The 26,149-nt window shown below is 40.5% G+C and overlaps 1 protein-coding gene across 7 annotated transcripts in view; it reads right to left on the bottom strand.

The window, feature by feature from the left end:
• Positions 1-5,791: 5,791 nt before the first annotated feature.
• The window catches only part of LOC110485708 (activating transcription factor 7-interacting protein 1), a 61,102-nt gene continuing 40,744 nt past the window's right edge, over positions 5,792-26,149 (bottom strand). For 4 of the 7 annotated variants that reach the window (XM_021556846.3, XM_036940349.2, XM_090195771.1 and 1 more), the window contains 7 exons: positions 25,686-25,744; positions 23,358-23,416; positions 22,572-23,183; positions 20,759-20,863; positions 20,471-20,566; positions 15,495-15,568; positions 5,792-6,807 (listed from right to left, as the gene is read on the bottom strand). In XM_021556846.3, the coding sequence (XP_021412521.3) occupies positions 6,325-6,807; positions 15,495-15,568; positions 20,471-20,566; positions 20,759-20,863; positions 22,572-23,183; positions 23,358-23,416; positions 25,686-25,744 (1,488 nt within the window). In that variant the 3' untranslated portion in view covers positions 5,792-6,324. Of the gene's footprint in view, positions 6,808-15,494; positions 15,569-20,470; positions 20,567-20,758; positions 20,864-22,571; positions 23,184-23,357; positions 24,803-25,685; positions 25,745-26,149 lie in introns of all 7 variants that reach the window. The other 3 variants (XR_016485753.1, XR_016485754.1, XR_016485755.1) reach the window with 1 other exon arrangement.

Genomic DNA, 26,149 nt, shown 5'->3' with positions numbered 1-26,149 from the left:
GAGGAAGAGAAGGGAAATGGGGGAAAAGGAGTCATTGATGAAGAGTTGCTGTTTAGTTGTCTCTTTCTTTAAAAAATTCAGTCCAAGTTAATTTACATCTGAGTTTAAAGACAGAGAAAGAGAGGGAGAGGAATGTGCTGTGGAGAACTGGTGGAAAGGGGTAGAGGAGAGAAGGAAAGGAATAAGGATCGAAAAGGATGGAATGGTGAGGAGGGAGAGAGGAAAGAGACAGGAAAGAAAAAAAGTCTCAAAATAAAAATAAAAACTCCCCCTCCTCTCTCTCTCACTCATAAATAGAGGAAATTGTACAGCAGGTAGATGGAGAAATAAATGAGGAGGCAAATGATGGAGAGAGCGAATATATGAAAAGATGAAGCACCTCCCAGCACCACGATAAGGAAGAGAAAAAACATACAACGGGAAAAAAAATTGAATACTCCAAAGCCTTCCGTTTTGACGGTTTGTGTGAGCTGAGAGGAGGGTTATCAGTAATTTCTCCAACTGTTACAAATCTTCTTCATCTCTTCCTTTTCCGTCAAAACCAGGAGCCTTCCAGTTATTTAAGGCGTAAAGCCTTCTCCGGGACAACTGTTAAACGTGTCAAACAGGCAGCATGCTTAGGTACTACCCAGAGCTAGAGACAACGTACAACTGGCACCTCCATCTGCCTTAGAACGTAGATCTCAAAGTGCGCTGACTCGCTGTCCACCCCCTCCTCTACTAGAGACCAGAGAGGGGGAGAGGGAGGGAGGGGGGGGGGGGGGAGAGAGAGAGAGAGAGAGAGAGAGAGAGAGAGGGAGGGAGGGAGGGAGGGAGGGGGGTGGAGAGAGAGAGAGAGAGAGAGAGAGAGAGGAAGGAAGGAAGGGAGGGAGGGAGGGAGGGAGGGAGGGAGGGAGAGAGAGAGAGAGAGAGAGAGAGAGAGAGAGAGAGAGATGTGTGGAGGTGGGTCCCTCTATAGGATTTTGAATTAAAGGGATGCAGGTTCTCATTTGCAACAAATGTCTAGAAAAATCTAATATAATAAGGAGAATGGCTCCCCCTATTGTCGATAATGAACACCTGCTACCTGACATTTTTTTTTTTTTAACTAACATCGTGTTCAGGGGCGTCATGCACCCCTAAAAATCTGTGTGGGCACAAAGTACTTGAGGAAGGCTGTTTCTAACACCAGATAAAGCCTTTTCCTGCAATCTAGAGCCCTAATCATTATGCTTAATTCTATGTAAAAATATATATATATATATATATATTTTCCTGTATATCGAAGCATAACTCTGCCTGTATCCTCCTGACTGGTGGTGATCTTTTTTTAAAGAAACTAAATATGCTTTTCTGCATCTCTGATAAAATCTGTATAAAAGATTGAGTCTTATTCAGTACATTTAGTAATTGCTTGCTTTTCTAAAGTCTACCAACATTGCCAGCAGGCTTGCCAGCTAAGATAGTTAGACAAGCTAGTTACTATAACTCGATTGATAGCCTGAAATGGCTTCTTGGTAGCTGGTTATGAGGTTGAGAGATTGGGGACTTACCTGGGCTAGCTAAAGTAATCTTCATAAAATTGCTAGGTGGCTGGCAGTATTACAGAGAAACCATTGAGGGCTTCCACCATCACTTGAGTGTAGGGGGCAGGATTTTTGTTTTTGGCAAAAAAACATACCCATTTGAAACTGCCTATTTCTCAGGCCCAGAAATTAGAATATGCATATAATTGTCAGATTAGGATAGAAAACACTCTAACGTTTCCAAAACTGTCAAAATATTGTCTGTGAGTATAACAGAACTGATATTGCAGGCGAAAACCTGAGGGAAATCAAACCAGTAAGTGGCATCTATTTTGAAAGCTCCATGTTCCATAGCCTGCCTTCGCTCCATTTAAAGGGATATCAACCAGATTCCTTTTCCTATGGCTTCCTCAAGGTGTCAACAGTCTTTAGACATAGTTTCAGGCTTTTATTTTGAAAAATTAGCAAGAAAGATAACATCGCGTCAGTGGATAGCTGGGTGTTCGCAGAGATTTGCTTGCGCAACAAAGTGGGGCAGCCATTGTCTCTCCCTCTCCTATTGAAAAAGTGACAGTCCCGGTTGATATATTATCGATTATATATTTTTAAAACAACCTGAGGATTGATTATAAAAACGTTTGACATGTTTCTGTGGACATTACGGATACTATTTGGAATTTTCATCTGCGATGTCGTCACCGCTCGAGCCTGTGGATTTCTGAACATAACGCGCCAAACAAATGGAGGTATTTTGGATATAAAAATAATCTTTATGGAACAAAAAGAACATTTATTGTGTAACTGGGAGTCTCGTGAGTGCAAATATCCGAAGATCATCAAAGGTAAGCGATTTAATCTATTGCTTTTCTGACTTTCGTGACCAATCTACTTGGCTGCTAGGTGTTTGTAATATTTTGTCGACTGAGAGAGATGTTCTTACATAAACGCTTGTTATGCTTTCGCCGAAAAGCTGTATTGAAATCTGACACGCCAGGTGGATTAACAACAAGCTAAACTGTGTTTTGCTATATTGCACTTGTGATTTAATTAAAATTAAATATGTTTAGTAATTTAATTTTGGCGCGCTGCAATTCAGCGGGTGTTGATGAAAATGATCCCGCTAACGAGATGGGTGCGTCAAGAAGTTAAAGTAGTCAACTGGGTGGGGATTCCTATGGGTTGTAGCCTCAATGGCTCTGCCCATGCTGTCACAGATGCTATAATGGCGCAGATATAAAGAGGAGTCCTCTATCTATCTCTATGTTAAATACCTACTAACGACAGCTAGGCTTACAAATATAAAACCTAATAAACACCTTATTCCTGACCTCCCAACTTCACAGCTTGTCTGAGAATTCTTTCAGCACTCCAAAGCACCAGCTGTGGAATCTTATCATGCTTCTGGAATAGAACATCCTCATGTCGTGCAGTGCTTTATTCATAGCACATGTTCATATACAGGACAATAGGGGGGAAACACACAAGTGTCAGTCAGCCTTTCATACCTTAAGTGCCACTCTTGTAGATCATGTGAGGAGATGGATGGTCATGGAAGCTGGTGTCAGTGTTGGATAATGACAGCTTTATTGGTGCGTTTCTGAATGGCTGCCACCCTCCGGATCTCTTTAGCTGCTGACAGGAAACGTCTATAAAAGTACCTCCAGGTGCCATAAGATTAGCCTAATGTCAGATTGTCGGCTGGAGAGAAAGAAACATGAATATTGGTCTGCAATGCAAGTAATTCCTTGCAACATTGACTAATACTGAATCAATTGAATGCATAAAGGTATGTAATAAAAGCTATCAATGAAAACTTCAGCTATGACACGAAGGCTGTGTTTTAACAGCCACTCTAAAAACCCAAATCTGACTTTCATTCATTCCAATCGTTTTTCTTTTTGTTTACTCAGTTTTACATGCGACATCCGATTTGCATGTTCAAACTGATGTAGCCTCTGAAGTAGTCCCAATGATCCCAGATAGCACACAGATGCAATGCTCATTTCCTGTCACTGTTCCTTTACATTTTGGGGTGGTTGTCATGATAATGGCAGGTCATGTGCAAAAAATAACACTTCAGATCAAAAGAATCTGAGCGTCCAGACAGAGGTCGCATATGGAGGATATGGTTTGTATCAGGATTGAGATCCACATATAGAGGTGGTAAAATTGAAATTGGAAGTGAAAAGATCAGATTCTATGGCTGCGTTTACACAGGCAGACGAATTCTGATATTTTAATTGGTTTTTTTTAACCAGCTTTTTTGACCAGATCAGCTTTTTTTGCAAATACAGTGGGGCAAAAAAGTATTTAGTCAGCCACCAATTGTGCAAGTTCTTCCACTTAAAAAGATGAGAGGCCTGTAATTTTCATCATAGGTACATTTAAACTATGACAGACAAAACGAGAAAAAAAAAAATCCAGAAAATCACATTGTAGGATTTTAAATGAATTTATTTGCAAATTATGGTGGAAAATAAGTATTTGGTCAATAACTCATGTTTATCTCAATACTTTGTTATATACCCTTTGTTGGCAATGACAGAGGTCAAACGTTTTCTGTAAGTCTTCACAAGGTTTTCACACACTGTTGCTGGTATTTTGGCCCATTCCTCCATGCAGATCTCCTCTTGAGCAGTGATGTTTTGGGGCTGTTGCTGGGCAACACAGACTTTCAACTCCCTCCAAAGATTTTCTATGGGGTTGAGATCTGGAGACTGGCTAGGCCACTCCAGGACCTTGAAATGCTTCTTACGAAGCCACTCCTTCGTTGCCCGGGTGGTGTGTTTGGGATCATCGTCATGCTGAAAGACCCAGCCATTTTTCATCTTCAATGCCCTTGCTGATGGAAGGAGGTTTTCACTCAAAATCTCACGATACATGGCCCCATTCATTCTTTCCTTTACACGGATCAGTCGTCCTGGTCCCTTTGCAGAAAAACAGCCCCAAAGCATGATGTTTCCACCCCCATGCTTCACAGTAGGTATGGTGTTCTTTGGATGCAACTCAGCATTCTTTGTCCTCCAAACACGACGAGTTGAGTTTTTACCAAAAAGTTATATTTTGGTTTCATCTGACCATATGACATTCTCCCAATCTTCTTCTGGATCATCCAAATGCTCTCTAGCAAACTTCAGACGGGCCTGGACATGTACGGGCTTAGGCAGGGGGACACGTCTGGCACCGCAGGATTTGAGTCCCTGGCAGAGTAGTGTGTTACTGATGGTAGGCTTTGTTACTTTGGTCCCAGCTCTCTGCAGGTCATTCACTAGGTCCCCCCGTGTGGTTCTGGGATTTTTGCTCACCGTTCTTGTGATCATTTTGACCCCACGGGGTGAGATCTTGCGTGGAGCCACAGATCGAGGGAGATTATCAGTGGTCTTGTATGTCTTCCATTTCCAAATATTTGCTCCTAGAGTTGATCTCTTCAAACCAAGCTGCTTACTTATTGCAGATTCAGTCTTCCCAGCCTGGTGCAGGTCTATAATTTTATTTCTGGTGTTCTTTGACAGCTCTTTGGTCTTGGCCATAGTGGAGTTTGGAGTGTGACTGTTTGAGGTTGTGGACAGGTGTCTGATAACAAGTTCAAACAGGTGCCATTAATACAGGTAACGAGTGGAGGACAGAGGAGCCTCTTAAAGAAGAAGTTACAGATCTGTGAGAGCCAGAAATCTTGCTTGTTTGTAGGTGACCAAATACTTATTTTCCACCATAATTTGCAAATAAATTCATTAAAAATCCTACAATGTGATTTTCTGGATTTTTTTTCTCATTTTGTCTGTCATAGTTGAAGTGTACCTATGATGAAAATTACAGACCTCTCATCTTTTTAAGTGGGAGAACTTGCACAATTGGTGGCTGACTAAATACTTTTTTGCCCCACTGTAATTGACACAATTGGGCTGCCTGTGCAAACACAGCCATGAAATCTGCCTGGTTTACACAGCACAACAAATTCTTATGTATGGGCATATCCGATTCATATCTGACCTTTTCCCAATTGTGTAAACATCAGCAAAAACATGAAATCTGTTCCGATTCTTACCATATTCGTATGTGATTCTCAATTCATATACAATTTCAATGCCGACAAGACAATCACCCAAAAATGTAAAGGAACTGTGGCAGTAAATGAGCATTGCGTCTGCGGGCTATTTCAGAGGCTACATCAGTGAGAACGAGCAAATATGGGTCACATGTAAAACAGACAACAAGATTGGGGTACAGCTGTGTAATGGGGACAGCTGTGTAAACACAGGCTAACAAAATGAATCTCAACACTTGTAAACTTTCCAATAAAACGTTTTATTGAATTTGTCATTCCTATTAAGTCTGGTTACCAGACAATACATACAAAATTACTATCATCGTTCTAACATCATTTAAGTTCTAACACCGATGTTGCATTCCTGTGCAATTTCTGTGAACGTTAAAATGTATTTTCTTTTACTTATTTTTTATAAAGCCAAAAAAAAAAAAATTATAATAAAAACATCTGGACAAGGGTAACAGAAGTCAACATATAAATATCTGACCTGCCATGGGGAACAATTCACTTATGTACAATAGCTTAACTCACAAAGAATATACAACGATAGGCACAACGATAACCGTTGCCATATCCTTTCTCCAATCAGAGTAGTCTGGAGTCCAACAGTGTACATTTAGATGTTTTCTCATGGTGTGTGTTTGTGTACGTTCACAAGTGTTAACACTAAAGCAATCTCAGTCAGGGTCCTCCAGAACACCTTAAAAAAGAAGCAGGTGGAATGCTATCAACTTCCTGTCACATGAAATGCCTTTTCCATTCCTGGTTGGCTCAGCTAGGAGTCGTCGCGCTGATGACGTCAGTGCACTGCGGCTCACAGAAAGTCCCGAAGCGCCCGTACACATCCCGGGCCCGGACAGCAAAGTAATACGTAGATCCAGAAACAAATTGGGTGAGGGTACAGGCCATGGGCAGTGGCAGTGCCTTCACCTCCCCAATCTTCTTCCAGTGCTGCCCCGCTCCAGGGCCATTACCGGCCGACCCAGCGTTGTCCTGGTGGTACGCGTACAGGTGGTAGCTTTCCACCCCTGCACAGGTCAGGTCAGTCTCTGCCACGCACCAGGACAGGACGATGCCATTCTGGTTTTGCACCCTGGCCAACTTCAGCTGGGGCTGCTGGGGGGGCGTGGTCTGGTTGGCCTCCATGGGTAGCCGGCCAGGAGGCAAGGGAGCCAAGGGTAACGGGGGCAGGGTGACAGGGGGGGGCTTGGTTGGAGTGGTATTGTTTCCCATGCGTGCTTTGGATGGGGAGTCCTGGGAGGGAAACAAGAGGAGATGGAAATTAATTAGGACAAGAAATATGCAGGAAAACATTTCACAAATGTATAGCTTTCGAAAAATAAAAATATATAGGTAAAAGACTTAAGGTTTTCAAAGTACGAAAAAAATAAAACAGCAATTACAATTCCTAAAAGTATTTTTTTTTAATGTTCATTGGAGTGTCACCTACACCCTTATATTAGTTATATTCCAGAATAAAGCCAATAATTCATTTTTTGTGTGATTCATATGAATGTACCCTAGTAAAATGTAATTCAGTACAACACTGTTTTTTCCCCTCAAAATTACAAATCAAATTTTATTTGTCACATACACATGGTTAGCAGATGTTAATGCGAGTATAGCATTAACTGTAGTTCCAACAATGCAGTAATAACCAACGAGTAATCTAACCTAACAATTTCACAACAACTACCTTATACACACAAGTGTAAAGGGATGAAGAATATGTACATAAAGATAACTGAATGAGTGATGGTACAGAACGGCATAGGCAAGATGCAGTAGATGGTATCGAGTACAGTATATACATATGAGATGAGTAATGTAGGGTATGTAAACAAAGTGGCATAGTTTAAAGTGGCTAGTGATACATGTATTACAAAAAGATGCAGTAGATGATATAGGGTACAGTATATACATATACACTGTACATATGAGATGAGTAATGTAGGGTATGTAAACGTATAAAAGTGCCATTGTTTAAAGTGGCTAGTGACACATGTATTACATAAAGATGGCAATATGCAGTAGATGGTACAGAGTACAGTATATACATATGAGATGAGTAATGTAGGGTATGTAAACATTATATTAAGTGGCACTGTTTAAAGTGGCTAGTGATACATTTTTCCACAAGGTTATATATCCATGCTTAGACTGGCAGAAATATAACTACCCAGAAAAAATGACACTTTTATTTTTGAATACCACATATTTTATGTGTCACGGGTACAATTCAATTTGTTGAAGTTTTTTTTCTACAAAACTTCCTACCTTACACTGAAAAAAATGCTAAAATCTATGACAATATCTTTCACTTCATCCTTTGAGATTTGTTTTTGAGTCAACAAAAGCAAGATTTTAATAAAATACTGGTGTTATACTGTATGACAATATTTTGTTACACCGAATGACACATATCACTATGGCTCTCAAATATTGATTAAATGTGATCCTTAAGCAACAACAATAATGATCCTATGAACTATTATTAGTAGCAGAAATAGTATTTTTCTTTTAGCTATTTTGTTGTTGTTATAAAACTTTGTAAAAAACAGGATAAGATGTTTAAAATGTGCAGGCTAGCTGAACTTAAATCTCTTCCATAAGAGAGAGAGAGAGAGAGAGAGAGAGAAATGACTCATACGCCACACACACAAAGAACATGGGTTTTACTATACAACATAGTTTAACTGACACGAGGTACAATTTAATTCACAGGATTAAATCAGCATTGAACATTTCAAACAAAGCATTCATTAAAAACATTCCAAAAACATTGGGCAAAAAACTGTAGTTTTGCTTAAAATCATTACGAAACAGTGGATATCGTTCTCAAAGTAATGTCATGACATTACATCAGGCATTTGAAAGAAAATGCATAAACAATTATTACACCAACATCAAAAAAAACAATTTCTGTATTCTGAATATATATCAGAATATTAACCAAATCCATTGTTTGAACATCAAATGGAACTCATCAACGTTCTCAAATTGAACTCATCATTCCATAACATCTTTAAAACATCTATTTATTTTTAGATTGCTTGTGTTGGTCGTTTTCTTGTGTATGCCTATGTAGTATTCTGTAGCCTAACTGGTGTGTAACTTGGAATTTGGTAAACTTTTCCCAGTCAGAGTTGCAGAGTTTTGAATTCCTTCGTGTTGTAGTACACAGGTCTGGTTGGGAGATTACTGCTTGGACATCCGACTTGAAGTAGTATGTGATGTCCTGAACTTGGGGCCACGCAAATTAATTATTTCTTTCAGCTGCTTGTTGCATGCAACTGATTTCCATCTCCTCTCCTACAACCTTCAAAACTTGGCCAACAAATGGCTGGTAATCGTAATTGACTATTATGAACTTTCCTTTTAAGTCCTCTGGTGGTTCTGCTTCTGCATTTTGGTTCTGAAAGTCCACCTCTGTTGGAGCATTGCACTCACAGGGGTTACCTGCTCGGGAGCAGAAGCAAGACACCTCTCGATGGTGGATCTTTCCAGGTTCCTTTGCGATGATCTGGTGGATTTTTAAGGTTTATTTGACAGCTGGCAACTAATTTGGAACTGCTTCATCAGAATCGGTTAATCTCATCCTCAATCCAGAAATACTTTACGCTTGACTGCGTTTTCTCCAGCATGGTGTAGAGCTCCTTTGGGCTCTGGAGGTCATCGCCCTTTTTGACAAACTCATCTACACAACGTTTAATTGAACCACCGACCCCATCAAGAGCACCTTTTCCGTGGGACTTCTCAAAAAATAGAATCCTTTTTGAAACCCATGCGAAATGACACCGTGCTCAAGAGGTAGAAATTATTTTTATTTCTATATTGCGTGACGGGGCCATCACTCATGCATGTAGTGTGGTTGGGGATGTTTTTTTCCCTTCCTATCATCCAAGAAAGGCTTCAGATGAGTCCACACGGCACGCTCGTCATGCCGGAGGGACTCTGAAATGGAGGCATAGGATTGGCATTCCTGTGGTGTGTACACAACACTTGTGTGTATAGTTGCCTTCTTACGGCCGCCCCCAAAATGAAAAGCCTGAACCTCTGTATGCAGCTGACATGCATAATTTTCAGAAAAGTCCATGTGGATTACAACCTTGTGTTCTTTAAGTGTGTCTTTAAAGTTTCGGCACTGCTCAACTTGGTGCAGCCAGTTAATCTGGTGCCTCTCAAGTGCACCCAGTTACTCGTTTAAGTTTTTAACCAGATCAAGCCACTTGCCCATCTGTTTTTTTTTCTCACAAAATTTGAGAATGACCTTTCTCCATTGCTTGATTTCTCCCTTTGCCACTGTTGCCAGGAAATTAGTACATTCTCTTCAGGTAGGACCAGCTCTATTTCATCATAGCATAACTTTGCACAAAGACGGTACATGCATTGCCTGTTCTTGAGATCACAGACAATGGAAGACAGTAACTCGGAAACGCTTGAGGTTTGCAGCAACCCGCTTTAGCTCAACCTGTCAACTAGAAGTTTCACATTCTCGTGATCGAGACATGCATAGGTGTTGAGGTCATGTGCCTTCGGCTCTGTAATGTAAAGTGGCCACAGTCGTAAAAACTGTCTGTATGACAGCGAGTGTTCCATCCACCTCTGAATTGTACTCTGCATGGCATTATTTTAGAGATTTCATGAGTATGCGCCTCTGAATCTTCTTTTGCATGACCGTGTCTTTCTTCCCTGAGAAAAGACCACTCTTTTCATCTCTACTAAGAAATGCAATGACCAGTGTTTTCCTCACGGAATACATTTTCTTTTCCCCTCGTGGCCTGTATTTTTCAGTTAGATTGCGTTTGAATTTATTTGACCTTTGCATGCCCTTTCGTAATTTGTCACTTTTTTGTTGCGATTGTTTTAGTTGCATTTCCAGTTGGAGAATTTTCTTCTTTAGTTCTCGTTTTTCTTTTTGCAGCCACTTGCAACGCTTTGATACCCTTTTCACTTTTTATGGAGTGGAGGAAGCAAGTGGTTCCTCCAGTGTTTGAGATTGAGGCTCAAGGGATTGCTCTAGTTCTGGAGTCAAGGACTCAGATGGTTGCTCCAACTCTGGAGGTGCAGGTTCATGTTGTACTTGTACAAGTATTTCAGGGGGCTGTTCAAAATAGTTTCCTTCAGTGGACACTGGAGTTAAATTCATCACCACAATAATTTGTTCTATTTTTTTCACGCCACCTCCTCTGATTTAATCTCAATTTTCCCCTCTTTTTTTCAGCATCAGAGTGTGTCATTGTATGGATCGGTAGATGATCAGGATTGACAACCTTTTTTCTTCTCTGATAGCTAAAAAATTCAAATGTAATATTTATGACACGGGCACAGAATAGGATTTGCATCCATGAAATGTTATTAGTAGTCTATTAATAGTAAGCTATACAATGATAACACTTAATCAAAGTTTAAAAGTTAAATCAACTCCCTCTCCCAAACATGTTTTGTTACTATTTCACTGCTAATGTTAATAATAATCACTTTACTATAATTTGAGCCTGCGGAAAACACTTTACATTGCATTAAGTTGCAATATTACATGATAGTTAAGTATTATGTATTATTACACTGCAACTGGTAAATTTCTATTCAATGCAGGTACACAAATGCAATTTCAAGATACCTACACAAAATAGATAGATAAAATGCCCATCAAACTACTTAAATTCAAACTTGTACAGTCTCAATTTTTCATAGTGCCCCAAATGTGAAGCAGCGTTTAACTAATATAATTCATAATCCATTTTTAATCCATATTTGTGTGTGTAATATTATATTAACTAATATAATTCATCAGTTATACTTTAACTGCAGTGCAATAAAACATTAACTACAGTGTAATAGCGCAACTTAATGTTAAGTGTTATCCACCCAGCTTTATATCCTATTATATCCTATTCTGTTGCTGACAGTAGCATGAAGCCATGAAAACAATACCTTGCTTTTCTTCTGGCTAGTCTGTCCTCCCTAACAACTGGATCTGTGTTAATCTTTTGTCTGTGCCGTGCAGCACTCTCCTTATTAGACAATGACATCTACAGTATAAAGATAATGTTCCTTGAAATACCTTAAAATGCCATGAAATAGTTTACAATTATAATATTCAGTATTCATACAACAAGTAAATATGAATTGCATGATTACATTTTGTAAACTAGTGAAAACATGGGATAACAAAGCAACTGTTATTCAGCATCATGGGTGACATTTGTTATAACATTAAACTTTTGTTGTGCTAAAGGACAAAAGCGTGATACTGAAGGACGGATTTCATACATAAACATATATGGGCCAAAGACGAGATGTGTAAATTTGGTGTCCGAAGGCCATTCATTTTACAGAAGATAAATATGTATAAATATAATATTAAATCACTCAACTCTTACCCTTCTTTTGACAGAAATATTTGTGTTGCAAACTATTAAATTAAGGGAGTTATTGAGCTTTAAAGTGTCAAAATGTCCTTCAGTGTAACTGTCCGGGTTAAAATTCGAATGAAAAAATTATTTTTAAAATGTAGAAATTAATCGTAAAAATATAAATGAACACCTATAGCCTAATTCAAATCAAATCTGGTCACATACACATGATTAGCAGATGTTAGCAGATGCAAGTGTAGCAAAATGCTTGTGCTTCTAGTTCCGACAGTGCAGTAATATCTAACAAGTAATATAACAAATTCACACTACCTTATACACACAAATGTAAAGGGATGGAATATGAATCTGGGCCAGCAGCCTTGCGAGGGTTAACACATTTAAATGTCTTACGTCGGCCACAAAGAAGGAGAGGTGGGGGGCCCGCAGTCCTTGGTAGCGGGCTGAGTTGGTGGCACTGTATTATCCTTAAAGCGGGCAAAGAAGGTATTTAGCTTGTCTGGAAGCAAGACGTCGGTGTCCGTGACGTGGCTGGTTTTCTTTTTGTAGTCTGTAATTGCCTGTAGACCCTGCTACATACGTCTTGTGTCTGGGCCGCTGAACTGCGACTCCATTTTGTCCCTAGACCGACATTTCGCTTGTTTAACTTCTTGACGCTACCCATCCCTTAAGCGGGGTAATTGTCATCAGCAACCGCTGAATAACATAGCGTCTCAGTCAAATAATATTACTAAAAATATTCATATTCATGAAATTACAAGTGCAATATTGCAAAACACAGCTTAGCCTTTTGTTAATCCACCTGTCTTCTCAGATTTTGAAATTATGCTTTACAGCGAAAGCAATCCAAGTGTTTGTGTAAATTTATCGATCGCATGACAAAACATTAAGTACACTTAGCATCAGGTAGCTTGGTCACGAAAATCAGAAAAGCAATCAAATTAATCGTTTACCTTTGATGATCTTTGGATGTTTTCACTCACGAGACTCCAAGTTACACAACAAATGTTCCTTTTGTTCCATAAAGATTATTTTATATCCAAAATACCTCTGTTTGGAGCATTATGCTCAGAAATTCACAGGAAAGAGCGGTCACGACAACGCAGACAAATTCCAAATAATATCCGTAATGTCCACAGAAACATGTCAAATATTTTTTATAATCAATCCTCAGGTTGTTTTTAAAATATATAATCGATAATATATCAACCGCAAATGTCTTTCACAGTAGGAGAGGGAAAAGCAATACCTATCCAAACTCTGTTGCACGAGCAAAACTCATGTGACCACTTAACGCGATGTTATCTTTCTGGCTCATTTTTCTAAATAAAAGCCTGAAACTATGTCTGAAGACTGTTGACACCTTGAGGAAGCGATAGGAAAAGGAATCTGGTTGATATCCCTTTAAAATTAGCAATGGGAGGCTATGGAACATGGAGTTTTCAAAATAGAAGCCACTTCCTGGTTTGATTTTTCTCGGGGTTTTGCCTGCAATATCAGTTCTGTTATACGCACAGACAATATTTTGACAGTTTTAGAAACTTTAGAGTATTTTTTTATCCTAACCTGTCAATTATATGCATATTCTAGCATCTGGTCCTGAGAAATAGGCTGTTTACATTGGGAACGTTATTTTTCCAAACATAAAAATAGTGCCCCCTAGCTTCAAGAGGTTAATTGCCTTGTGGAGGGAAAAACTAGACTGTTTATATTTGGCTATATTCCCTGACCTCTTTCCATGGTTGAATGCGGTGGTTCACGCTTTGAGTTTTGCGCGATTCCTGCCATCTATCCACGGTTTCTGGTTGGGGTAGGTTTTAATAGTCACAGTGGGTACAACATCTCCAATGCACTTCCTAATAAATTTGCTCACCGAGTTGGGCGTATAAATATATGTTATTGTCTGAGGCTTCCCAGAACATTTTCCAGCCCACTCTTGAAGTGTGGATTCCGATTGGTCAGACCAGCGTTGAATGGTTCTCGTCACCCTATTTGAGGATCTGCCTATTGGACGGTATGAGCAAGATGGTGTCATGGTTGGATTTGCCGAAGGGAGGGCAGGGGAGGAACTTGTATGCATCATGGAAGTTAGAGTAGCAGTGGTCCAGTGTTTTGCTCGAGCGGGTACTACAGTCAATGTGCTGGTAGAATTTAGATTGCCTTGTTCTCAAATTAGCTTTGTTAAAATCCCCAGCTACAATAAATACAGCCTCAGGATATATGGTTTCCAGTTTACATAGAGTCCAGTGCAGTTCTTTCAGGGCCGTTGAAGTGTGTGGGGGGGGTATACATGGCTGTGACTATAATCGAAGAGAATTCTCTTGGGAGATAATGCAGTCGGCATTTGATTGTATGGGATTCTAGGTCAGGTGAACAAAAGGACTCGAGTTCCTGTATGTTGTTATTGTTACACCATGAGTCGTTAATCATGAGGCATACATCCCCGCCCTTCTTCTTACCAGAGAGATGTTTGTTTCTGTCGGCATGATGCATGAAGGAACCTGGTGGCTGTACCAACTCTGACAACATATCCCGAGAGAGCCATGTTTCCGTGAAACAGAGAATGTTAAAATCTCTGATGTCTCTCTGGAAGGCAACTCATGCCCTAATTTTGTCCACCTTGTTGTCTAGAGACTGGACATTGGCGACTAATATGCTCGGAAGCGGTGAGTGGTGTGCACGCCATTCTAAGTCTAACCAGGAGGCCGCTCCGTCTGCCTCTCCTGCAGTGACGACGATGTTTTGGGTCGGCCTCTGGGATTATATCCAATGTCCAGGGTGGAGGTCCGAACAAAGGATTCGCTACGGGAAAGAAATATTCCTGGTCGTAATGTTGGTAAGTTGACGTCGCTCTTATATCCAATAGTTCTTCCCGGCTGTATGTAAGAACACTTGATATGTTCTGGGCTAACAATGTAAGAAATAATACATAAAAAACAAAATTACTGCAGTTTCCTAAGGACTTGAAGCAAGGCGACCATCTCTGTCGGCGCCATCTTTTTTTGTGTGTGTTAGTGTGTGCAAAAAATATATAGAGTAATGGGCAACATACTGTATCGGAAAAATATTTTAAAACTTGAACTACTTTTGTCCGGACTTTTGCGCTTCATCAATGTCATTCAGTATAACAAAGGTAAAAAGCCATTTTAAAGCATATCACATGATGGTAATCATGTGACAGTGTGTGACATCACAAAGAAGACCCATTGAAGACTCTATCAATGTGATGAGGTCAGTAAATCTCTCTGAAATATTTTATGATTTCACCCTCTAGTAACCTTTGTAACAAAAACACATGTCCTTCAGTACAACACAGAAAATATATTTTAATGTTATTTTACAAAAGCTATATTAAATATGAAAAGTAAGGATAAATCTTTAAAGGTCAAGGTCATTACTTTATATAGGTGGCCAAGGAGCTGCCTATTTTGTATTTCATTGTGTTGTGTTTGTTTCGTATTCATTAAAATGTTGAGAAATGAACACATTAAAATGTTATAGGAACTCAAATGAATCAAAGAAAAATATGAATATGTGAAATAGATTCAGCGGTAACAAACTCACCAGAGGGGGGCGGTAGTGAACTGTCAGATGAGGACCGCCAACTGACTGTTGAGGAGATGCTCTTGATGTTGTGCCTGTAAAGAGAGGACAATGTCAAATTAGATAACAGAATAAGCATCCCCTCCTCAAATCTGCGTTGATCACAAGATTCTTTCAGTAAAAAAACAATATGCAAACTTTTACTCAAAACCACTTTTACAGAGCAAATAGACAGAGCTGACTTATAACACATTGAATAACAGGCATGGCTAGGCTAATTGATATCCTTGGAATTCTATTAAATTGTGTCAACTGACTGACCACAATCATAAAACATCCATCAATTAAGATTAGAATCTAATGAGTGTTATAGTAATATCAGGTTGATATGGGGTCCATATTTGAACATTAGAAAATGTTTAAACGTAAACTTTTTGTCCAACTCCGCATCTGCAATTTAAAATGGTCTACGTACTTGCATGTGATAGAACGCTACATGTTAGCTATTCCAATTAGATATCCTGGCACACTTAGCCATATGCTAACAAGTCCAGCTGGCGTTGATTATTTCCGGTCACAAATTCTGCCTCAGCCAATCAAAGATCTTAGACTTTACAGCGCCTTCAGAAAGTATGACCCCATTACTTTTTCCACATTTTGCTGTTACAAAGTGGGATTAAAATTGATTTGTCATTTTTTTTGTCAACAATCTACACAAAATACTAAATGTGAAAGTGGAAGTAAAATTCTAACATTTGTATATATAAAAAATGTTTAAAAAAAAACATATCTTGATTAGAGTATTCAACCCCGAGTCAATACATGTTATCATCACCTTTGGCAGAGATTACAGCTGTGACTATGTCTGGTAAGTCTAAGAGCTTTGCACATTATTTTATTATTACAATTCTTCAAGCTCTGTCAAGTTGGTTGTTGATCATTGCTAGACAGCCATTTTCAAGTCTTGCCATAGATAATCAAGCCGATTTAAGACAAAACTGAAACTAGACCACTCAGGAACATTCAACGTTGTCTTGGTAAGCAACTCCAGTGTATATTTGGACTTGTTTTAGGTTATTGTCCTGCTGAAAGGTGACGGTGTCCCAGTGTCTGTTGGAAAGCAGACTGGACCAGGTTATCCTCTAGGATTAAAAAAAAGTATGTTTCTTTTTACCATAAATTCCCTAGTCCCTGCCAATGACAAGCATACTCATAACATGATGCAGCCAGCCCCACCACTATGCTTGCTTATGACCCTGTCAAGAAGCATCATGACCATCATAATCATATACTGAAAACAAATATAAAAAAGGCAACTTGTAAAGTGTTAGTCCCATGTTTCATGAGCTGAAATAAAAGATCCCAGAAATTTCCCATACATGCAATGTGCAGTTTTGTCACAAAATACAATGTCACATATGTCTCAAGTTGAGGGAGTGTGTAATTGACATGCTGCCTGCAGGAATTTCCACCAGAGCTGTTGCCAGAGAATTTAATGTTAATTTCTCTCATCGTTGTTTTAGAGATTTTGCAGTATGTCCTACCGGCCTCACAACCGCAGACCACGTTTATGGCGTTGTGTGGGCAAGCTGTTTGCTCATGTCAACGTTGTGAACAGAGTGCCCCATGGTGGCAGTGGGGATATGGTATGGGCAGGCATAAGCTACGGACAACGAACACAATTACATTTTATTTATGGTAATTTGAATGCACAGTAATACTGTGAAGAGATCCTGAGGCCCACTGTTTTAAGGTATCTGTGACCAACAGATGCATATATGTATTTCCAGCATGTGAAATCCCATAGATTAAGGCCAAATTAATTTATTTCAATTGACTGATTTCCTCATATGAACTGTAACAACATAAAATCTTAGAAATTGTTGCATGTTGCATTTATATTTTTGTTCAGTATATGAAACGTGGTACTCAGTGATATGTTGTGTTGGATTTGCCCCAAAAATAACACTTTGTATTCAGGACATAAAGTTAATTTCTTTGCCACATTTTTTGCAGTTTTAATTGCAAACAGGATGAATGTTTTGGAATATGTTTATTCTGTACAGGTTTCCTTCTTGATGCTAGGTGTACATAATGTTTTGTCGAGCGATCGATAAACGTACAAACGCTTGGATTGCTTTCGCTGTAAAGCATATTTTCAAAATCTGACACGACAGGTGGATTAACAAAAGGCTAAGCTGTGTTTTGCTATATTGCACTTGTGATTATGTGAATATAAATAGTAATATTGTTTGAATGTGGCGCTATGCAATTCAGCGGTTGTTGATGACAATTATCCCGCTAAAGGGATGGGTAGCGTCAAGATACGGGTGGGTGTTGCTATTGTGACCAGTGAGCTGAGATAAGGCGGGGCTTTACCTAGCAGAGACTTGTAGATGACCTGGAGCCAGTGAGTTTGGCATCGAGTATGAAGCCAGGGCCAGCCAATGAGAGCGTACAGGACGCAATGGTGGGTAGTATATAGGGCTTTGGTGACAAAACGGATGATAGACTGCATCCAATTTGTTGAGTAAAGTGTTGGAGGCTATTTTGTAAATGACATCGCCGAAGTCAAGGATCAGTAGGATGGTCAGTTTTACGAGGGTATGTTTGGCAGCATGAGTGAAGGATGCTTTGTTGCGAAATAGGAAGCCGATTCTAGATTTATTTTTGGATTGGAGATGCTTAATGTGAGTCTGGAAGGAGAGTTTACAGTCTAACCAGACACCTAGGTATTTGTAGTTGTCCACATACTCTAAGTCAGAACCGTCCAGAATAGTGATGCTGGACGGGCGGGCAGCGATCGGTTGAAGAGTATGCATTTAGTTTTACTTGCATTTAAGAGCAGTTGGAGGCAACGGAAGGAGAGTTGTACGGCATCGAAGCTCGTCTGGAGGTTAGTTAACCTTTTGTGACTAGGGGGCAGTATTTTCATTTTTGGAAAAATAACGTTCCCGTAGTAAACAGGATATTTTGTCAGGACAAGATGCTAGAATATGCATATAATTGACAGCTTAGGATAAAAAACACTCTAAAGTTTCCAAAACTGTAAAAATATTGTCTGTGAGTATAACAGAACTGATCCAATCCGGAAGTGCCGGAAGTGCCTCATGTTTTGAAAGCGCTGCATTCCAATGCGTCCCTATTGAGCAGTGAATGGGCTATCAACCAGATTACTTTTCTCCGATTCCCCAAGAGGTCTACAGCATTGTGACGTAGTTTTACGCATTTATGTTGAAGAATACCCGTAAGCGGCTACATTGCGCAAGTGGTCACCTGATGCTCCCAGAGTGATTCTCGCATAAAATACAGAGGTAGCCATTATTCCAATCGGTCCTACTGAAAAACTAATTGTCCCGGTGGATATATTATCGAATAGATATTTGAAAAACACCTTGAGGATTGATTATAAATAATGTTTGCCATGTTTCTGTCGATATTATGGAGCTAATTTGGAATATTTTTCGGCGTTTTCGTGACTGCAATTTCCGGGCGATTTCTCAGCCAAACGTGAAGAACAAACAGAGCTATTTCGCCTACAAAAATAATATTTTTGGAAAAAAGGAACATTGGCTGGGAGTCTCGTGAGTGACAACATCCAGAGCTCAAAGGTAAACGATTTAATTTGATTGCTTTTCTGATTTCCGTGACCAAGTTACCTGCTGCTAGCTGGACAAAATGCTATGCTAGGCTATCGATAAACTTACACAAATGCTTGTCTAGCTTTGGCTGTAAAGCATATTTTGAAAATCTGAGATGACAGGGTGATTAACAAAAGGCTAAGCTGTGTCTCAATATATTTCACTTGTGATTTTCATGAATAGGAATATTTTCTAGGAATATTTATGTCCATTGAGTTATGCTAATTAGTGTCAGTCGATGATTACGCTCCCTCATGCGGGATGGGGAGTCACTAGAAGGGCCAGAAGTATACAAAATGGTGTCGTCTGCGTAGAGGTGGATCAGAGAATCATCAGCAGCAAGAGAGACATCATTGATGTATACAGAGAAGAGAGTCGGCCCGAGAATTGAACCCTGTGGCACCCCCATAGAGACCGCCAGAGGTCCAGACAACAGGCCCTCCGATTAGACACACTGAACTCTGTCTTAGAAGTAGTTGGTAAACCAGGCGAGGCAGTCATTTGAGAAACCAAGGCTGTTTCGTCTGCCGATAAGAATGTGGTGATTGACAGAGTCGAAAGCCTTGGCCAGGTCGATGAATATGGCTGCACAGTAATGTCTCATATCGATGGCGGTTATGATATCGTTTAGGACCTTGAGCATGGCTGAGGTGCACCTATGACCAGCTCTGAAACCAGATTGTATAGTGAAGAAGGTACAGTGGGATTTGAAATGGTTGGTAATCTGTTTGTTAACTTGGCTTTCGAAGACTTTAGAAAGGCAAAGTAGGATAGATATAGGTCTGTAGCAGTTTGGGTCTAGAGTGTCTCCCCCTATGAAAAGGGGGATGATCGCGGCAGCTTTCCAATCTTTGGGAATCTCAGACGATACGAAAGAGAGGTTGAACAAGCTAGTAATAGGGGTTGCAACAATTTTGGCTGATAATTTTAGAAAGAGAGGGTCCAGATTGTCTAGCCCGGCTGATTTGTAGGGGTCCAGATTGTGCAGCTCTTTCAGAACATCAGCTATCTGGATTTGGGTGAAGGAGAAATGGGGAGGCTTAGGTGAGTTGCTGTGGGGGGTTCCGGGCAGTTGACCGGGGTAGCCAGGTGGAAGGCATGGTCAGCTGTAGAAAAATGTTTATTGAAATTCTCAATTATAGTGGATTTATTAGTGGTGACAGTGTTTCCTAGCCTCAGTGAAGTGGGCAGCTGGGAGGAGGTGCTCTTATTCTCCATGGACTTTACAGTGTCCCAGAACTTTTTTGAGTTTGTGATACAGGATGCAAAATTTCTGTTTGAAAAAGCTAGCCTTAGCTTTCCTAACTGCCTGTGTATAGTGTCAATATCAATGACTATGTAACGTGCATGCCTCACCACTAGGAGTGCTGATCAGCGGAGGAGGTCCAGTAGATCGCTGGGTAACTGAAGAGGACGATACCGCAGTCGTAATGGCCTTTCTCACACCAGTCACTGTAGAATTAAAGAGAAGGAATTAAGAATAGAGGACAGAAGAGGGAATTCAATTCATATTTCTTTATCCAGAATTGTTCACATCATTAGCAACAATAGTCACTATTTTAGAGGACATGACTCAATAATTTAGTAGACCTCTCTGGAGTTGAAAGGGAGGAATTTGGAGATGGTTTTGGGGTTCATTCTCACCTAGCACATCATCATCCTCCTCCTCCTCCTCCTCAGTGAGGTCTATGAAGGAGCCTTTGGGTCGAGCCCCCGTTTTGGTTGGAGTAGAGCTTGTTGCTTGGTTATCTGAAAGGGATGGAACAGACATAGGAAAGAAAACAGTTAGATAATATTCTCTTTTACAACAGGTTTTTAGATTTTGCTGCTTTGGGTGCTACACATCCTGAGTGGATGTGTTTTGAGCACTTTGAAAGTCGGAAGTTTACATACACTTAGGTTGGAGTCATTAACCCTAGTTTTTCAACCACTCCGCAAATTTATTGTTAACAAACAGCAGTTTGGCATGTCGGTTAGGACATCTACTTTGTGCATGACACAAGTCATTTTTCCAACAATTGTTTACAGATCATTTCACTTAGAATTCACTATAATCACAATTCCAGTGGATCAGAAGTTTACATACACTAACTAACTAAACAGCTTGGAAAAGCTTCTGATAGAAGCTTCTGATAGGCTAATTGACATCATTTGAGTCAATTGGAGGTGAATCTGTGGATGTATTTCAAGGCCTACCTTCAAACTCAGTGCCTCTTCGCTTGACATCATGGGAAAATCAAAAGAAATCAGCCAAGACCTCAGGAAAAAAAATTGTAGACCTCCACAAGTCTGGTTCATTCTTGGGAGCAATTTCCAAACGCCTGAAGGTACCATGTTCATCTGTACAAACAATAGTATGCACGTATAAACACCATTGGACCACGCAGCCATCATACCGCTCAGGAAGGAGACGCGTTCCGTCTCCTAGAGATGAACGTACTTTGGTGCGAAAAGTGCAAATCAATCCCAGAACAACAGCAAAGGACCTTGTAAAGATGCTGGAGGAAACGGGTACAAAAGTCCTATATCGACATAACCTGAAAGGCCGCTCAGCAAGGAAGAAGCCATTGCTCCAAAACCACCATTAAAAAAAAACAAGACAACGGTTTGCAACTGCACATGGGGACAAAGATTGTACTTTTTGGAGAAATAGAACTGTTTGGCCATAATGACCATCGTTATGTTTGGAGGAAAAAAGGGGAGGCTTGCAAGCCGAAGAACATCATCCCAACCATGAAGCACGGGGTGGCAACATCATGTTGTAGGGGTGCATTGCTGCAGGAGGGACTGCTGCACTTCACAAAATAGATGGCATCATGAGGGAGAAAAATGATGTGGATATATTGAAGGAACATCTCAAGACATCAGTCAGGAAGTTAATCTTGGTCGCATATGCATCTTCCAAATGGACATTAACCCCAAGCATACTTCCAAAGATGTGGCAAAATGGCTTAAGGACAACAAAGTCAAGGTATTGGAGTGGCCATCACAAAGCCCTGAGCTCAATCCTAAAGAAAATTTGTGGGCAGACCTGAAAAGGCGTGTGTGAGCAAGGAGGCCTACAAACCTGACTCAGTTACACCAGCTCTGTCAGGAGAAATGGGACCAAATTCACCCAACTTATTGTGTGAAGCTTGTGGAAGGCAATGCTACCAAATACTAAACTTCTGACCCACTGGGAATGTGATGAAAGAAATAAGAGCTGAAATAAATCATTCTCTCTACTTTTATTCTGACGTTTCACGTTCATAAAATAAAGTGGTGATCCAAACTGACCTAAGACAGGGAATTTTTACGAGGATTAAATGTCAGGAATTGTGAAAAACTGAGTTTAAATGTATTTGGCTAAAAAGTGTATGTAAACTTCCGACTTCAACTGTATATATAAATGCAATTATTAATCTTGTCCACATACAGTATAGGATATTGTTATCAGGCCTGTTGCTAGAAAACCCACCTGTCTTTGACGTCATAGCCGTCCCCGAAGGAGGTCCTGGAGCTGCCGAGCCCGTAGCGGCTGGACCAGAGGACGCCTGAACCGGCGCCCTGGCTGTGGTCACTGACATCCCAGCACTGGGCGTACTGATCCCCCCAGTGCCCCCCTGGTACACAGCCCGAGCCAGGGTCATCTGGGCTGGGGACATGGCTGGGGAGAGCTGGGTGGTGGAGGAGATGGGCTGCAAGGCCATGGTGGAGGTGGTGGGGCCGGCCATGGTGGAGGTGGTGGGGCCGGCCTTGAGGATATAGGTAGTGGTGGGAGTAGTGGTCTTGGCCTTGTTGAGCGAGTTGAAGGAGGACACAGGGATGTTGACCAGGGTTCCGGCCCCGCCGTTGGCCATGGCAGAGAGAGGCAGCTGGATGAGGAGCGGCTGGCCATTCTGGCCCACCACGTTGGAGCCAGAGGTGGTCTTGAGGAGCAGGGTGCCGGTGGGGCCGCTCTGGGAGGTGACGGTGCACAGGGAGGCGGAGCTAGAGGAGGTGGGGATCAGCTGCAGGATGGAGCCCTGTGTTACCATGGCAGTGGCCGTAGTGGTAGTGGGGACAGGTTTGGCCTGCTTCACCGGAGAAACTGGAAAGACAACAGGAGAGAGGAAAGGAATGGTGAGTTTATTCCTGACAGCTGATGGTCAGTTGGTGTCGTTCTTTATCTTGTAACTTGATCTCAGGGTTGTTCAATCCCCATGATAAGTGAAACATTCTATTGACAGGTAAGGGAGAAGGTGAAGAAGAAGGGAGATCTTACCTGTAAGGTTGGTAGAGACTGGGCTGGTCATGGGCTGCTTTACGACAGCTGCTACTGGCCTGTTGGAAAAGATGTGTGTTTGCATTGAGTTTAATAAAAAAAAATGTAAAGGTAATTGAAAGAGATGTGATTTGCATTCAGTTGGCTTGTTTAAAAATAGGTCAGAGATCATATTGAGACAGACCAGAGAAAAAGTCTTCCTGTAATTTGGCGACCTCTTTGCCACACTTTACCAGTTTACTATTATTCTGTCTTCTGGCTTGGTCTTCTTCTGTTTCCCCCCCTGTGTTTGTAACATTGTGTTCACTGATTTTTTTTTGACTGAGTGTTTGTTATGTGTATTTTGTTGTTTGTTCTTCTTTGCATTGAATTTTACGAATTCAACCAAAAATATCTACACATTTAAAAAAAAATCTTGATCACAAAAAAGCGGGTAAAAAGTGTTGATTTCTTTAGGACTTGTTTAGTGTATAGGTATCATTCTTGAGTTGTTTGTGGTATTCTGTCATGAAAATCGTGAAGTGTTTGCAGGTTAACATTTTTTGGTACTGTACATTAAATAAAACATTTTGGTATACATTTGTGTTGTAATGATATATAACATGTTTTTTTTTTATATAGTAATCCAGACCTTTATTTAGTACAGTACATTAGGAACTGGGAATATTATGAACAAATAAAATGTTTCATGGGGCAAGAATGCAAATATATTATTGTTAACGTTGGTCAAATAAAAGTGACGATTGCAACTATCTCAAGACTATGTCGTTTCCATAATTCCATACAAAACATAAAAGTGCAACACGACTACTGTGGAAATTGGCACCTTCCCAATCAAACATGTTTAAGTCAAATTAAAGTCTGATTCAAAGAAGAACTGTAGTCTCTTCACTCTCAGGATCTCATTGATGGAGTCCCTGATCTTTTTCCAGTCTCTGGCATACAGTTTGTTGAACCTTTGTTCCAAATATTTCTTCATGGTTTCGCGCAGGTTAACAGGCAGCGCGTCTTTGCCCAACGTTCCGACGTAGTTCACCGTGGTGACCCACTTCACGTAGTTCTCGTAGGAGACCAGGTTCCGGAACAGGAATACTGCGTAACGATCGGATCTGGCCTTCCTTGCAGCATTCTTAGAACGCAGGTAAAGCTGTTTCTCCTTGTCTGTGGAGATGGGACGCAGCATTATGTCTGAACGAACCCTAGTTCCTCCACTCGGTTGCTGTGGTGACTGCTGCTGTGACCCATCTCTTCTAGCAGGCTGGTGTCTTAGGTTGAATGAAGGATTCTCAAATTCCTCTTCCTCAGATATCTCTTCATACTCTTCTTCGGATTCTTCCTCCTCTTTCACTTCCTTCTTAATCCAACCAATAGAGGTCGCCAGCTCCCCTCTCCGCCATGCCCCCTCTTCAGACTGCAGCTCCAGCTTTGGATGCATTCGGAGCACGCTGTTGAGAGGAGAGGTGCAGTTGGATCGGGTGCTGTGAACACTGTCTGCACAGCTTTTAAAAGCTTGTTTTCTCAAGCTTTGGCGCATTGTATAACGTCACAAGACTCAGGACCTGGAACCATGGTGGTGTGCAAAAGAAAAGACGCAAAAACCGAACCGCTGTTTGTTTGTTTAATCGAAAACAAAATGATGATTGATTTCATGTGGGGTTTTGGTTTGAAAATGCCTGACGGGTAGGCACTAAGCGATCAAAAGAGAAGTCAGTCTTGTACATCAGAGAATACCCTCGAAAGGTATCATCTTTGTTTCCCGTTATTATGGTTTTTAGCGGATGTTGTTGCTTTTTAATCCAATCTCCCCGAGAATTTAATCCAGCCTCAGTATTATTGACAACGATCCTGTGCAGAGTCACCACACATTCAATCACACGTTGTGATTGACTCCATGTGTGGCATTCATTGGCTTCAGGCCGGTATTGTCACGTTGATACAAAGGCACAATGATAGCTAGTATAGCCCCATGCAATGACTAACACACAGCTTTCCTTCTGCATGATTTGAATTACAAATACAGAAAATACAGTTTTATGCTGGAGAATACAAGCAATGGGAATGTGCTGTCACAAGAGATGAAAAAAAAGGAAACTATGGAATATGTGAAAGTTTTGGAATTGTCATCCATGATTGCCAATGGTGATTAACACAAGACTGCAAACAAACTAAAATAATGGTTGAATCCAACATCTTCATAAGACTAGAGGCAATGCAATCCCCTGTTTTTGATTACTGTTCACCTGTGATTCACAGGAGGAAATGCATACAAACGACTAAAAGCTTTTCTAAATGAGGAAGTAGTACATTGGAATTGGACCGAACTCTTACCGTTGTGTCGGAATGGTGTTTGTAGCAGGTGCAGTCTTGGCAACAGGGGACGTTAGCGCCTGCGAACACACGCCATGGTGACACCTTTAGCCAACACCCTCAGCAATTTTTATTTAATTGTCTGTTTGATATTAAAGGTGCAATATGCAGAATTCGTTCCACCATTTCCTGGTTTCTAAAATTCTAATTGTTCACCTAATTTTAGTTTATGTGACAAAACAAGCAAGTATAGTGTAGAGAATCATTGTACAATTTAAACACCTGTGAAATATAATTTACATAACCAAAAATATTGTATTTTCAGCAAAAGACACAAAACAAATATTTAGAACGGGAAGCATTCTTAGACTTGTTTTCAATGAGAATGTCAGATCTCTATAACTCACAATTCTATGTGAATTTGGTCGGGTCACCCAAAAAAGTTACATAATGCAGCTTTAACTAATATCGATGAGTAGTAGATC

The sequence above is a fragment of the Oncorhynchus mykiss genome, chromosome 13, assembly GCF_057628025.1.
Source record: "Oncorhynchus mykiss isolate SJ-2025 chromosome 13, ASM5762802v1, whole genome shotgun sequence".
Classification (NCBI taxonomy): domain Eukaryota; kingdom Metazoa; phylum Chordata; class Actinopteri; order Salmoniformes; family Salmonidae; genus Oncorhynchus; species Oncorhynchus mykiss.
This window is presented reverse-complemented; position numbering and strand designations above follow the sequence as displayed.